General features: G+C 36.2%; 1 protein-coding gene across 4 annotated transcripts in view; it reads right to left on the bottom strand.

Annotated features, from left to right (window-relative positions):
* EPC2 (enhancer of polycomb 2) overlaps window positions 1-15,853 on the bottom strand; it is a 123,903-nt gene that overhangs the window by 26,594 nt on the left and 81,456 nt on the right. For all 4 annotated transcript variants that reach the window (XM_078070763.1, XM_078070764.1, XM_078070765.1 and 1 more), the window contains exons 3-4: window positions 10,202-10,347; window positions 4,059-4,265 (exon numbers count right to left, since the gene is read on the bottom strand). In XM_078070763.1, coding sequence (XP_077926889.1) covers window positions 4,059-4,265; window positions 10,202-10,347 — 353 coding nt within the window. The remainder of the gene's footprint in view (window positions 1-4,058; window positions 4,266-10,201; window positions 10,348-15,853) is intronic.

The raw sequence follows: 15,853 nt of genomic DNA, 5'->3' as shown, positions 1-15,853 counted from the left end.
ATTTACTTTATCTCTATGTATGTATGTATATTATTTAATCTATACTACCATGGACTAAATGTTTGTGTCCCCTGAAAATTCATGTTGAAATTCCAAGCTTTCAATGTGATGTTATTTAAAGGAAGGGCCTTTGGGAGGTGATTAGGTCATGAGGGTGGAGTCCTCACAAATAGATCTGTACTCTTATAAAAGAGATCCCAGAGATCCCAGAGAGCTTTCTTGCCCCTTCCACCATGTGAGGACACTGCAAGGTGACTTATGAACCAAGAAGTAAGCCCTCACCAGACACTGAATCTGCTGGTACCTGTATATCAGATCTCCTAGCCTCTAGACCTGTGACAAAGAAATGTTTGTTGTTTAAACCACTCAGTCTCTGGTATTTTTGTTACAATAGCCTAAATGGACTAAGACATATACGTGAATGTACATAAAAACATACACAAATATGTAAAATTAGCAGTCGTATTTAAAAAAAAGATGAGACTAGTTGAATATATACTGCCCCTTCATCCCTAAGCACTTTAATACAGGCTTTCTAGAAACAGTGATACTCTCTTATATAACCAGTACTAGTATGGAAATCAGGAAATTAACATTGACTTTATTCATATTTCACTAATTGTCCCACTAATGTCCTTTATGGCAACAAATATAATTGTTAAATATATTTTTATATATTTATGTAATCATTGCCATAATGGACATTAGTGGGACAATTCTTATTATTAAATTCACTCATAACAGCCAATTTTTTCCTGGTCTAGGATCTGATTCAGGATTACAACTGTTTTAGTTGTCATGTCTCTTTAATTTCCTATGATTTGGAATAGTTCCTTTGTCTTTCTACAGTGATCATGATCTTGACATTTTAAAAAAAGATTATTTATATGAGGGGGAGGAGTCTTAAGCAGACTCCACACTGAGCGCGGAGCCTGATGCAGGACTCCATCCCACGACCCTGAGATCACGACCTGAGCTGAAACCAAGAATCAGCTGTTTAACTGACTGTGCTATCCAGGCACCCGCCCATGATCTTGACATTTTTAAAGAACAGAGGCCACTCATTTTTGTAGGATGTTCCTCAGTTTGGGTTTCTTTGATGTTTTTCCACAATTAAATTCAGGTTATATATTCTTAATAGGACTATCACAGAAATGATTTTGTATCCCTCTCTTGTATCAGGAATTAAATGATACACCTTGTTTCTCATCAAATTTCCTCCCAATAGTTTATTATTATTATTACTATCATGGTGATTTTCAAACTTCTTCATTCCAGTGACACTTGGAAGTTAAAATTCTACTGTAACAAAAAGTGTTCTCTTTTATCAATTAATCTACCAAGCATCCACTCATCCATCTATCCATCCATTCATTTATATTAGTAAGGACTCATGGGTTACTTATATACTCTATGGGTTATTCATTACTCTATTTATTTTGACACTTCAAATTTTCCCACATCTGGTTAGTAGAGCCCCCCTTCAAGCTGGCTCTTCAGGCCTTCTGACATGGGTCCAACATTCTTTAATCTTTATCAACAGTCTTACTTTCTGGCATAGCAGAATGTTCCAAGCTTATCTTTACACTTTCCTAGCCCTAGACCTGGAAACACCATTTTACTAAGAAGCCCTGGTTCCTTTTAATGGAAAATGGTATTTAAAAATCAGGATCTACATGCTAGGCATGCTCACTGCTACTGAGCATCATTGCTTCTAGACCCTCTCAGCAAACAGAAGAAATACACCTGTAATATATGTATATACATATACATGCATAGATCTGTATCTATTTCTGACTGACTCTCTATAAAAACAGTGAGTTCATACTGAAACTTTTTCCATGCTTTTAAGATGGCCCTATCCCTGTTTTCAAATCCACTCACTTCCTTCCTCACAACAGTCTCTGCTCTGGACCAACTCTTTTCTTATTCCCAGTTACATATTATAGTTCTGACCTACTGCCAAATCTCTACGAAGCGGTTCTCAAACTGCTGCACTTTTTTTTTTAATTTTTTACTTTTTCAAATTGCTGCACTTTAGAATTAACTATAGATTTTTTTTTAACGAAGGATAATTCACAGGAGATTGTTTTCTGGAGCCAGACTGAGAACAACTACTCTCAGTTTCTTCTCCTGTCTGTCTCGTTTATTCTGGGCCACACAGGAGGAGGAGAGAAAGCACAGATGTCAACAATTGTATCTATGGGGTTAAACATATTAAACACACATGCTGATTCAAGACTTCCCAATCAGTGCTTTCAGACATGCTGGTGCCTTAAGACGGTCTCATTTAAGAACGTCCTTAAGTACTTAACCACTTGCAAATTAAATATTAGTGAATTAAAATTAAATTCTAGACTGCCAAGCAAATATTTCAGAAGTCCTTTATTTTAGCACCTTTGTATCTAGCTATACACGTGTTTTCAATTTTGTGGAAACAGAAAAGGAAGTAGAGAACCTTTGTTAGCTGTATTCATTTTTGTATATCCCAATGCTTGCCCACCTCTGGAATACCTAGGGGTATTTACTGTTTACTGCTTTCCCAACTTTCTCATTTTGAAACACAAACATTTCTAAGCAGTATTAGTTTGCATGAAGGGGTCTTTGGTCCCACAACTGAAAACAGGGAGGAATAAAAGACTACTAGAAAAGAAAATGTACCACTCTGCAGAGAAGGTGAAAGTAACAGATAAGAGAAAGGGTAGAAATCGGTGTGTCAGGAAAAAGTGGTACTAGTTATTGCACAATGGTGAAGCACGTAAACATAGGAACCCATTCTAGCAATTCTCAATATACATTGGGTAGAAAACAGTGATTTAACCTATTTAAGAATTAAACCAATTTAAATATTCAGAATATTCTTTTACATGTCAATAAATACTGCTAATTTTAAGTACTTCTTACCCTTTCACTAAAGGAAGTCCAATGGTATTCTTCCTTCAAAAGACATTGCTAAAAGTCTATGTTTTGCAATATATCTGAATCAATTGCCTATATTTATAAACTTACCTCATTTTAGTCTTTTCTAAGCAAGACGTTAAATCTTCATAAAGTATCTTAGATTTCCTTAGCCAAATTGAAAACTTAGCCTGGGTTAGGGAATGTCATCTACACTTGGGAAATCCAAGAAAGACTTACAGAAAATGGTTGTTAACCAGCAGGAGAATTTCTCCTAAAATATACCACTCCTGGCAGCTGTTATGCTTCACAGCTGTTATACTAACAACTGACAAGAACAAGCTTTTAATGTTAGGAAAACAGGAATCCACAGAAAATGCTTTGCCTCCGAATCGTAATTCCTCATGGCTTTTACATTTATATGTTCTAATTTTTTACATGTTAGAGAATGTGTTACTATGTATGGTGTTTACTGTTATAAATATGAGAAACGGAAGACAGTGAATATCCCCTCCGAAGTAATACCTTCCTCTATACCGTATCATTCCACATGAGACCCTTTTTCTCTTAACTTAAAATTCCAGCTCACACTGCTTCAGAAAGGCAGATGGGGATAAGTTCATCAATTTGAAATTTGACACAATGGACAACTCAGAAAAGAAGAAAAACATTCCACTGTTACTTTTGACTATTGGCAGAACAGGCTTGAAAATGAACTTTTCCCTACTTCCCATGACCCCATAGTAGCTAGAGGCAGTAAAGTCCATTTTTATTTGCAAGAATTAGAATGTGGTTTCAAAGGAGCTATAAGCTCTTAAGCTTCCTAAACAAGAGGATATGTATAGAATGTATATATAATTTACTGAAGAACTCAAATTTCTGAGATACATAAAGATACATAATTCCTTTTACTACTTCAATTGCAAGTCTGAAACAGTATAAGCAGTAGACTTATAAAGGGCATGGGTATTAGATATTATACCAATAGAAGCTGACCGATGGAAGCTACTGAAGAGCAGGATTTCTAACATAAGGTTTAACAATGTTATTAGCTCCCCTGTATGTTCAAGGTATTCAAAATTACTGAACTTATTAGCAGAAAAAAAATCGGTCTTAAGTACTATTAAGGAACACTCAATTAAATCTAATTTGCACATTACCTTTCGAGTTTGCATTTTCTCTGTTCTCCTCCGAAAGGCAACATAAGGGTCATTGTTGGTAGAGCCGTCTCTTTTCTCTTGTTTTATCTGAGGAATGAGGGACGGCCCCCTGCAGTTTTTACGTTTTCTTACCCAGTAGTCATACACAGCTTTAATAAGGTAATCATCTTCGTTTAGCAGCAGTTTTGCTTCCTGAAGTGTTACAAGCTAAATGAAAAATACAAATTGTCATCAACTATAAGGTTTGAAAAAGAGAAATCAAAGTTAAGCTGTATATACCTATAGAAAAAATGTCTAAATTAGTCTAACAATTATGATCAGACATCATGATGGCAGAAAACGCAATTCAATTTTGAAATTTTACAAAGAATTTACTGATAAGGAGATTTATCTAAATTTATATTTTGCTCTGAGAGGTAGAGTAAGTACCACAACTTAAAATATTTAAGAAGCCTAAATGAACAACAGTTGGAAAGACTGCAACAGATTTATGCCTCAGTTAAGTCTTGGACTAGAAGATATCTAAGGTCCATCAAAATTCTGACATTCTGTGATTCTACACATTTGAAGATCTAGTAGTTTTCAACAGTCTAATAGATTCTGTGCTTTTGTTTTTCAACAAAAACTAGAAGATACAGAGGTTTTTTTTCTATAGCCCTGTAAAATGAAAGATGAATATTCTCTACTATATTGCAAATAATAAGTTTCTTTTAAGATTGTAAAAGAACAAACTTAGCATGTTTCCCGAAGTTTCAACACTATGCAATTTTGAATTTCTTGTACTAATTACATATAAAGGCAATTCCTCTGTCCAAACTGGTTAAGTACTAGAGAATCCTTGTTCTCAACACTCATTTTGCTAATGACATAGTTATATCTGGAACAGTGATCCTAGGATGGTTCCTCTAGGAACTCTCACACTGATATTTCAGGGATCTACTTCTCCTTTATCAATGCAGTCAATATAACGTTGACATATCTCAAACTAAGGTTTGTAAAAATTTGTTTGGTCACGTCTGTTTCCTTACTGCTTGTGAAGATCAAATAGACTGATCAGCTTTAGCAGGATGGATTATGGGTTAACCATATCCATTTACAGTGAACTCTAGAAAAAGATAATGGAGTTTTAAGGCTGGAAAACCTCAGTGAAGTGCATCTCAATCTTTTTACTTTTATCATTTTGGAGATGAAGATTCATTTTCAAAACAAGTTGAGATATCTCCTAAGAAATGTTTTCCTAAAACCTGGAAATGGGGAAAATTTTCTCTCTGAAACTGTAAGATCAATATAGGAATCGATCTGAGGGTTGTATGAAGTCAACTGAAGATAGCATGACTAACCAAATAAATTTCTGAGATCTGATTTTTCATACTGGTATAACTTCACGGAATAAATGCAATGATCACTGGACTTTCTGTCCTATGATGGTGATTTCCAGGGCTAATTAGTTGGTTTCTTATTATTATCTGGCTGCCAAGACTGGCTGCAGGAAGAGAATACACTGACAATGACAACTCAAGTATTCTAGTCCATGTAATGATTACATTTAATGCAATAAAATTGTATGTGACCATAGTTTGGCTTATTCAATGTCTCAGTGAAGTCATCTTAAATGCATCTGAAAGGCTGAGTAACTTGGTCTCTAAAGTGGAGGGCCAGAGCCTGGAACAAGAGACCTAACCAAAAGAACCAGTATTTCCAAACATCAACTTTAAATGGGCATCTTTGTTAGCTGAAGGTCTCTGGAATAGTCCAGAGTCTACAATGCCAGTGGTAGAATAAGAACCAAGCTTTCTGGATCTAATAAAATTCGACCTCATGCTTACAGCATCATAACATCACTGGCAGCTTTCGTGTGCTCCAGGGACCAAGGGAAACAATGCTGTGATATGCTACACATCTTCAGCTCTTTGGTCATTCTGCTTCTGACAAAATTTTGGAACCTTCACTAATTATATCAAGAACATATTCTAACTTTAGAGTGGGGAGGAGGATAGGTTTCTTCCTATGAAGGCACAGAGCAGTAGTGAGTTTCTTATATAATACTATCAGGATAACACTGCTTCCTATCCTCCTGCAGGAGATGTAAGGGGATTAACACAGCCTCAGATTTCCTTCTCTGGAGCTTCTTGCTCCTTTTACAAAGGTCCTTCTGCCTGGTTGATAAGTACCCTCTTTATATGTCAGGTAATAAGAATTCAATACACTGTTTATAATTAAACATCCTGACATTTCTTTCCAATGTTAACTATATTTCTCAGTTGACTGATGTTTTTATGTTGCTATAAATTTTTATTTTATTGGGTAATCTGAGTTTTAATCATTCTGTTAAAATTATCCTTAGCAGTATCACCTGCATCATTATCACAATGACAGCATCAATTTGAGTGGGCAAGAACTATTTGCAGATAAAGTAGTCCCAAACTATTAGGACACAGGATTAAAATTCCACAAAATCAGAATCCTACTACTTTTCTACCATAAGAAAAAAGTTCTGCCATTTAGCACTTTCTCTACTAGAAAGCAGTGGAAATCAGTATTTACTTGACAAAAAGGTCAGTGATAAAATTTATTATTTCTAGGATACCTCTGAGTTGTTTGATTTACTTACTTTGGGGGCTTGGAGATGAGATAAAAATGACTCCACTAGCTGGGCTTTTCTTCTAGATTGCCACTAGCTTCACGAGGACAAGGATCACTTAGTTTGTTTACATACAGATTCATGGGTCAGCAATTTCAAGAAATACATTTATAATACACAAATGAATAAATTATATATAAAAAGTAATGTTTTAAAAATATAGTCAGTTAAGCAATAAATAGTTAATAACTACTATCAGCCTATCACTGTGTTGTATAGGTTGTGTGTAAATTGGGAAAAAAATTTTCAAGATAAAACTACTACCAACAGAAACTTAAAATACGGCAATCAAGGCATGACAAATTTAAACAATAAGAGAACAATGTCAGAACTTTAAAACTCAGTATTAGTGCATTAAGATATAGGAGAGAACCACAAAATACTCCATCTGGGAGTGCTTGTGTTGGTAGCTTAAGATACAAGTATAAATTCTGAGGACAGATACTGAAGAAAATAGCAACATGATGTAGAGGAAGACTTCGGAAATGAATTAAGAAGAAAAGATTTGAGAAATGTGGAGGTCAACAGCATCCAATACCATGAAGATATTTAGTAGGATACAGGCTGAAATGGATGGATGACAATGAGAAGGCCATTGGTGACGTGGGTGCAATCAGTATACCAAAATGCATTGGAGTAGGAGTAAAAGTTAAAAAATATGTCTAATCTTTTTAAAATGTGACTGACCAAAAAAAAAAAAAAGAGAGAGAGAGAGACAAAGGGTGGCAATTTATAGAGAAAGATGGGGTGAAATGAAAGGGTTCTCTTGGAAATAGGGACCCTTGGCACATTTTTGGGCAAAGAGAGAGAGACTGAAGAAATGAGAGAAGAGATAATTAAAGATGAAACATGCAAGGAATATACAGGTGCATTGAGGAAGAAATCAGAAATTTAGGGACTGATGGAAAAGGGATAAAAAACACATCATTTTGGGAGTCACTGGAGAGATAAGAAATATGATAAAGGATCATGTGTAGTTAAGAGAGTATGTCAGAAAAGTTACACTTGAGAGGTCTGTGGACCATCTAGGTGGAGATGCCAACAGGTAGCACGAAAAGAGTTTAGAGTCCTGGAGCTTGAGAAGGAGGTCAAGGGTAAGGATATATGTATTATTATGCTCACAAAAGTCCTCGCTAAGGTGATATTAACCCCAAACATATAGGATAAGAACACCAAGGACAGAATTTCAAGACTCTGATGTTTGTAGAAATTAATGAAAAGGACTCAGTAAAAGACAATTAGAAGGAATGATCACAGAAAATAACTTAAAAAATCAGAAAAGAATAAAGTATATTCCAAAGACCAAAGGTGATGAATTTGAAGACATAAGGAGAGCTCAATTAAAATAAATGAATGGGGACTGAAAATAATCACAGTATTTGGCAACAGGAATTTTCAATAATGACTTCATTGCAGAATGACGGGGGCAGAAGCTTTGTCTCAGTCTATCTTTTATGTCTTCTCTACCAACCTAATATTGCTTTAAAAAAAAATTTTTTTTTAAATATTGCTTTAACCACAAACTGGATTCCTTGCTTTGAGATCTGCTACTATGTCAGCTGCCAAAAAGGAAAAATAAAGAAATCCATGAATCCACAATTCAGGCACCTGGAATGAGAACAGCCTTTGGTATCTTTAATCCTTAGTCCTAATAACAGGACCATTATCTTTCCCTAAGATGAACCTCCACCTTTGTCTACAACACTGCTGAAAGCACGTACTATCATGCTCTGAGCTTACCCAGTTTTAGGGTTTAAAAGCTTGTCACTGAGCAAAGAGAAGTAAAATAAGATATTTTACTGATTGTACGTGGATCGTTAAATATATTGTTCACACATGCTTTTTGTTTATCCTGTTCCCACTTAGATAATAAGCTCCCCAAGGGCAGAACTTGCTCACCTAAATACTAAATAACTATTATTGACAGAAATGAAATAAAGCAAATTACAGAACAGAGAGCTGAAGGCTTCACCACCAGTAATTTCTGAGCAATCATGGAAAATAGCAGAAATACCAAATAACTTAGGGTTGCTAGAAAAGTCTGCATATTAAGAAGAAAAATGAAATCACACCTAATGCCAGTGATCAAAATCTTAGGAAAACTGTGGGCACTAATAAAAATATTTTTGATATTCAATCTGATAATTAAAACAAATTTCCAATAAAAAAAGTCAAGCTCTCAAAAAACCAACTAAGCTGAAATTTACAAAATTCAGTTTTCAATGTACTTCTTTCGATTGCACATCAAATATTACTTTCCATCCAAATGGGGGGAAAAGACTGGTAGAAAGGCTAAATATGCAGCAAAGTCCTTTCACAAAATGGAGAAGTTTTTTAAAATGTTCTGAAGAGCTGGTAATGCTTCAAGGACTTAAGTTGGGAGGTAAAGGAAAATAATGAATTTGTAATGGGTAAACTAGTGAAAAGTGTTTACAGTCTACTGTAAAACATTTATTTCTGTAACTTCTTACCACATTAATAACAATTAATATATTAATACACCACACAGGTACACCAAGAAATTATTTTTAAAAAGAGTTTATTTTTTAAATCCAATTACAATATCTATACATGTTCATAACAGTAAATTTGGAAAACAGAAAAACAATAAAGAACATAAAAATCACCAATAATTCTACCACCTAAATAGAACCATTACTGGTATTTTGTGGGGCTTTCATCTTTCATTAAATGCACACATATAAATGTAAATGCTTTAAATGAATCTCAGAGTTTTGTACTTAAACAAATCTGTATCCTTTTTTTGAACTCTAACATTATATAACGAGCAATTTCCATTGATATTCAAAATAGTTTTTAATGGCTGTGTGATATTCCACCCTACAGACAACTTATAAGTTATTCTGAACATCCTTGTTCAAAAATCTTTGACATTTTCACTAATTATTTTTTTTTTTGAGAATGATTCCTAGACGCAGGATTACTAAACCAAAAGGCAAAAACATTTTAAGGTTCCTGACATATGCTGCCTAATTGCTTTCCAAAAAGACCATACCACTTTCAGTTCTCTATACCATATTTAGAATGACCCACTAAAGAAAATTATTTCCTTGTGAATAATTTTTTCTTCACTTAAAATTTTAAATATGTAAGTAAAACTAAAATATATCTAAAATGATAATGGGTACCTTAATAAATTTGAGCAACTAAGAAGGATATGGTATGAGATATCTGCCTTAAAGACACAACCAAGCAAATTCAGCCTACGAAAAGGATCAAGAAGATGTTATATAGCATTGCAGCTAGTATTATTTTTATATACAAACAAGAAGAAAGGTCAGAATAGTACTCTATATACTCCTATTCAAAGAAATTATGCTTAAGTATTCAGTTCAAGGAATACTGTAAACAGAAATTCTAGGATGTCAGGAAAATTCAAAAGGCAGTATAATACAATATACTCAGATCTAAAGAAAATGTAAAATAAAGTTGCTAACTGGATTAACTGTAAGACAGGAGACATTTTTACAAGGTACAGTACCTGATTAGAACTGGCTTTTTCAAGTCTGTCAATCATAATTTCAAATTGCAAAGGCTTAATTTCCATCTTTCTGTTAAGTCTATTTAATAAGGTTTCATCTTCTGAATCCATATCATAATCTGGTTGTTCGTTGTCTAGATTAAAGGCTAGAAAAGAAAAGAAAAATTCTTCAAACTGAGGAGAAATTATGGAGTTATATAGTGTTTATATCTGACCACAGAATACTTCTAAATCACAATGCATTGACCAAGGAGGAACTCATGAACTGACATCTAAAAACTGGTTCCAGAGTACACCTGAAACTAATGTAACATACACTTTGTGGCAACTATTGTAAAAAAACAACAACAACAAAAAACAAATAAAAAGCAAATTAAATTGGTTTCAGAGACTAAAAACAGTGGAAGAAAAAATAAAATTTTAATTCATATATGACTTAAAGTTTAACAGAACAATAAAAACAATAAGATTAATTTATTTTAAAAATAAAGGATCACAACAACTACTAAACAGGAAAAAATATTTGCAAATGACATATTTGATAAAGGGTTAGTATCCAAAAATATATGAAGAACTTATCCAACTCAACACTAAAAAACCAAATAATCCAACTAAAAAACAGGTAGAAGACATGAACAGATATTTCTCGAAAGGCATACAGACAGCGAACAGACACAAGAAAAGATGCTCAACATCACTCATCACCAGGCAAATGCAAATCAAAACTACAAAGATATCACTTTACACCTGTCAGAATAGCTAAATAAAAAACTCAAGAAACAATAAGTGTTGGCGAGGATGTGGGAAAAAAGGAACCATTTTGCACTGTTGGTGGGAATGCAAACTGGTGCAGCCACTGTGGAAAACAGTATGGAGGGGAGGAGGAGCAAGATGGCAGAGGAGTAGGAGACCTAAATTTTGTCTGGTCCCAGGAATTCAGCTAGATAGCTATCAAACCATTCTGAACACCTACAAACTCAACAGAGATCGAAGAAAAGAATAGCAGCAACTCTCTGAACAGAAAAGTGACTACTTTCTGGAAGTTAGGACATGGAGAGAAGTGAATCCAAGGCGATATTCGGGAAGATAGACCGCAGGGGGAGGGAGCCTCTGTCAGACAGCTACCAGCAAGTGATAGAGCAGCGGGGCACAAAATCGGAACTTTCAGAAGTCTGCTCCACTGAGGGACGTCACTTCAGTGGCTAAGCGGGGGTGGAACACTCACTGGGACAGTGTGGTCTCAGGACCGTCAGGGTCATAGAAAGACCGGGGGTGCCTGAGTGCGGCAGAGATCCCAGGTATCGGAGCAGGGAAGCCGGCTGCAGAGACAGAGCCAAGGAGTGGGCTCTCAGCTTGGGGTTGCCATAAACCGTGATCCGCGGCACAGTCAGGCCACTGCTCCTCCAGCAGGGCCCTAACAAGCGGCAGATCCGGGGAGACTCCCCTTCCTCCCCTGGGCGGAGTGGCGCGGGAGCGTACAGCAGGCATCTGCTGGGTTTGGAAACTCCACACGGGGTCGTGTGCCAGAGATAGAAACGCTCGGTCACAGGCCGGGTGAGCACGGAGTGCGGCCGGAGACCGGGGAGACGGGAGTGATTGACTGCTTTTCTCTGGGGGCTCACTGAGGAGTGGGGCCCCAGGTTCTCAGCTCCTCCGGGGCAGAGACTGGGAGGCCGCCATTTTAAATCTCATCCTCCAAAGCTCGACAGAGAGCTTGCAGGGAACAAAAGCTCCCGAGAGCAAACCCCAGCAGATTACCTAGCCCAGCCCCTGGCAGGGGAGGGGCAATTCTGCCTTGGGCAAAGACATTTGAGAATCACTGCGACAGGCCCCTCCCCCAGAAGATCAGCAAGAACAGCCAGCAAAGACCAAGTTTACTGATCAATGAGAATGGCAGAACTCCAGCACTAGGGGAATACAGCACATAGAATTCATGGCTTTTTTCCCATGATTCTTTAGTCTTTAAAAGTTAATTTTTTAATTTTATTTTCCTTTTTTTTACTTTTTCTTTTTCCCTTTTTCAACCAACATCTTATTAATCCCTTTTTTAAAGATCTTTTTTCTTTTCCATTTTTAGAGTCATATTCTATCCATTCATTGTAGTTAACCTTATTTTTGGTGTATATACACGTAAGTTGTTTTCTCTTTAAAATTTTGGGATACGGTTTCTTCTAACAGACCAAAATATACCCTAAATCTCTAGTGTATGGCTTTGTTCTAGTCTCCTGCCTGATCACATTCTCCCCCCCCTTTTTTTAAATTTCTCTTCTTTTTTCAACCAACTTCTTATCTTATCAATTCATTTTATAAAATCTTTTATAATTTTCATTTTTACAGTCATATTCCATCCCTTCATTGTATTTACCCTTATTTTTATACATATGTAAGTTTTCCTTTCTTTAAAATTTTAGGAGGCAGTTTCTTCTAACAGACCAAAATACACCCAAAATCTAGTGTGTGGCACTGATCTATTCACCAGCCTGATCATATCCTTTTTTTCTTTTCTCTTTCTTTTGCTTGGTTTCGGGTCTCTTCTGATTTGTTTAGTGTATATTTTTCTGGGGTTGTTGTTACCCTGTTAGCATTTTGTTCTCTCATTCATCTATTCTCCTCTGGACAAAATGACAAGACGGAAAATATCACCTCAACAAAAAGAACAAGAGGCAGTACTGACTGCCAGGGACCTAATCAATACGGACATTAGTAAGATGTCAGAACTAGAGTTCAGAATGACGATTATAAAGATACTAGCTGGGCTTGAAAAAAGCATGGAAGATACTAGAGAAACCCGTTCTGGAGAAATAAAAGAACTAAAATCTAACCAAGTCGAAATCAAAAAGGCTATTAATGAGGTGCAATCAAAACTGGAGGCTCTAACTGCTAGGATAAATGAGGCAGAAGAAAGAATTAGTGATAGAGAAGATCAAATGATGGAGAATAAAGAAGCTGAGAAAAAGAAGGATAAACAACTACTGGATCACGAGGGCAGAATTCGAGAGAGAAGTGATACCATAAGACGAAACAACATTAGAATAATTGGGATCCCAGAAGAAGAAGAAAGAGAGAGGGGGCAGAAGGTATACTGGAGCAAATTACAGCAGAGAACTTCCCTAATTCAGGGAAGGAAACAGGCATCAAAATCCAGGAGGTACACAGAACCCCCCTCAAAATCAATAAAAATAGGTCAACACCCTAAAAGTAAAACTCCCAAGTCTCAGAGACAAAGGGAAAATCCTGAAAGCAGCTTGGGACAAGAGGTCTGTAACCTACAATGGTAGAAACATTAGATTGGTAACAGACGTATCCACAGAGACCTGGCAGGCCAGAAAGGACTGGCAGGATATATTCAGAGCACTAAACGAGAAAAATATGCAGCCAAGAATACTATGTCCAGCTAGGCTATCATTGAAAATAGGAGAGATAAAAAGCTTCCAGGACAAACAAAAACTAAAAGAATTTGCAAACACAAAACCAGCCCTAAAGAAATATTGAAAGGGGTCCTCTAAGCAAAGAGAGAGCCTAAATGTAACATAGACCAGAAAGGAACAGAGACAATATACAGTAACAGTCACCTTACAGGCAATACAATTGCACTAAATTCATATGTTTCAATAGTTACCCGGAATGTAAATGGGCTAAATGTCCAATCGAAAGACAGAGGGTATCAGATTGGATAAAAAAACAAGACCATCGATATGCTGTCTGCAAGAGACTCATTTTAGACCCAAAGACACCTCCCGATTGAAAGTGAGGGGTTGGAAAACTATTTACCATGCTAATGGACATCAAAAGAAAGCTGGGGTGGCAATCCTCATATCAGACAAATTAGATTTTAAACCAAAGACTGTAATAAGAGATGAGGAAGGACACTATATCCTACTTAAAGGGTCTATCCAACAAGAAGATCTAACAATTGTAAATATCTATGCCCCTAACATGGGAGCAGCCAATTATATAAGCCAATTAATAACAAAATCAAAGAAATACATCGACAACAATACAGTAATAGTAGGGGACTTTAACACCCCCCTCACTGAAATGGACAGATCATCTAAGCAAAAGATCAACAAGGAAATAAAGACTTTAAATGACACACTGGACCAAATGGACTTCACAGATATATTAAGAACATTCCATCCCAAAGCAACAGAATACACATTCTTCTCTAGTGCCCATGGAACATTCTCCAGAATAAATCACATCCTAGGTCACAAATCAGGTCTCAACCGGTACCAAAAGACTGAGATCATTCCCTGCATATTTTCGGACCACAATGCTTTGAAACTAGAAATCAATCACAAGAGGAAAGTCAGAAAGAACTCAAATAGATGGAGGCTAAAGAGCATCCTACTAAAGAATGAATGGGTCAACCAGGAAATTAAAGAAAAATTTAAAAAATTCATGGAAACAAATGAAAATGAAAACACAACTGTTCAAAATCTTTGGGATGCAGCAAAGGCAGTCCTAAGAGGAATATATAGCAATACAAGCCTTTCTCAAAAAATAAGAAAGGTCTCAAATACACAACCTAACCCTACACCTAAAGGAGCTGGAGAAAGAACAGCAAATAAAGCCTAAACCCAGCAGGAGAAATAATAAAGATCAGAGCAGAAATCAATGAAATAGAAACCAAAAGAACAGTAGAACAGATCAACGAAACTAGGAGCTGGTTCTTTGAAAGAATTAGTAAGATTGATAAACCCCTGTCCAGACTTATCAAAAAGAAAAGAGAAAGGACCCAAATCAATAAAATCATGAATGAAAGAGGAGAGATCACAACCAACACCAAAGAAATATAAACAATTGTAAGAACATATATGAGCAACTATACGCCTGCAAATTAGATAATCTGGAAGAAATGGATGCATTCCTAGAGACATATAAACTACCAAAACTGAACCAGGAAGAATTAGAAAATCTGAACAGACCCATAACCACTAAGGAAATTGAAGCAGTAATCAAAAATCTCCCAATAAACAAGAGCCCAGGGCCAGACGGCTTCCCAGGGGAATTCTAACCAAACATTTAAAGAAGAATTAATACCTACTCTTCTGAAGCTGTTTCAAAGAATAGAAATGGGAGGAAAACTTCCAAACTCATTTTACAAAGCCAGCATTACCTTGATCCCAAAACCAGGCAAAGATCCCATCAAAAAGGAGAACTACAGACAAATATCCCTGATGAACATGGATGCATGTTCAACATGCAAAAATTCTCACCAAAATCCTAGCTAACAGGATCCAACAGTACATTAAAAGGATTATTCACCACGACCAAGGGGATTTATTCCTGGGCTGCAAGCAACCTTCAACATCCACAAATTAATCAATGTGATACAATACATTAATAAAAGAAAGAACAAAAACCATATGATCCTCTCAATAGATGCAGAAAAAGCATTTGACAAAGTACAGCATCCTTTCTTGATCAAAACTCTTCACAGTGTAGGGATAGAGGGTACACACCTCAATATCATAAAAGCCATCTATGTAAAACCCACAGCTAATATCATTCTCAATGGGGAAAAACTGAGAGCTTTCCCCCTAAGGTCAGGAACACGGCAAGGATGTCCAGTATCACCACTGCTCTTCAACATAGTACTAGAAGTCCTAGCCATAGCAATCAGACAACAAAAAGAAATAAAAGGCATCT

This window comes from Halichoerus grypus, chromosome 4, assembly GCF_964656455.1.
Source record: "Halichoerus grypus chromosome 4, mHalGry1.hap1.1, whole genome shotgun sequence".
Taxonomy (NCBI): domain Eukaryota; kingdom Metazoa; phylum Chordata; class Mammalia; order Carnivora; family Phocidae; genus Halichoerus; species Halichoerus grypus.
This window is presented reverse-complemented; position numbering and strand designations above follow the sequence as displayed.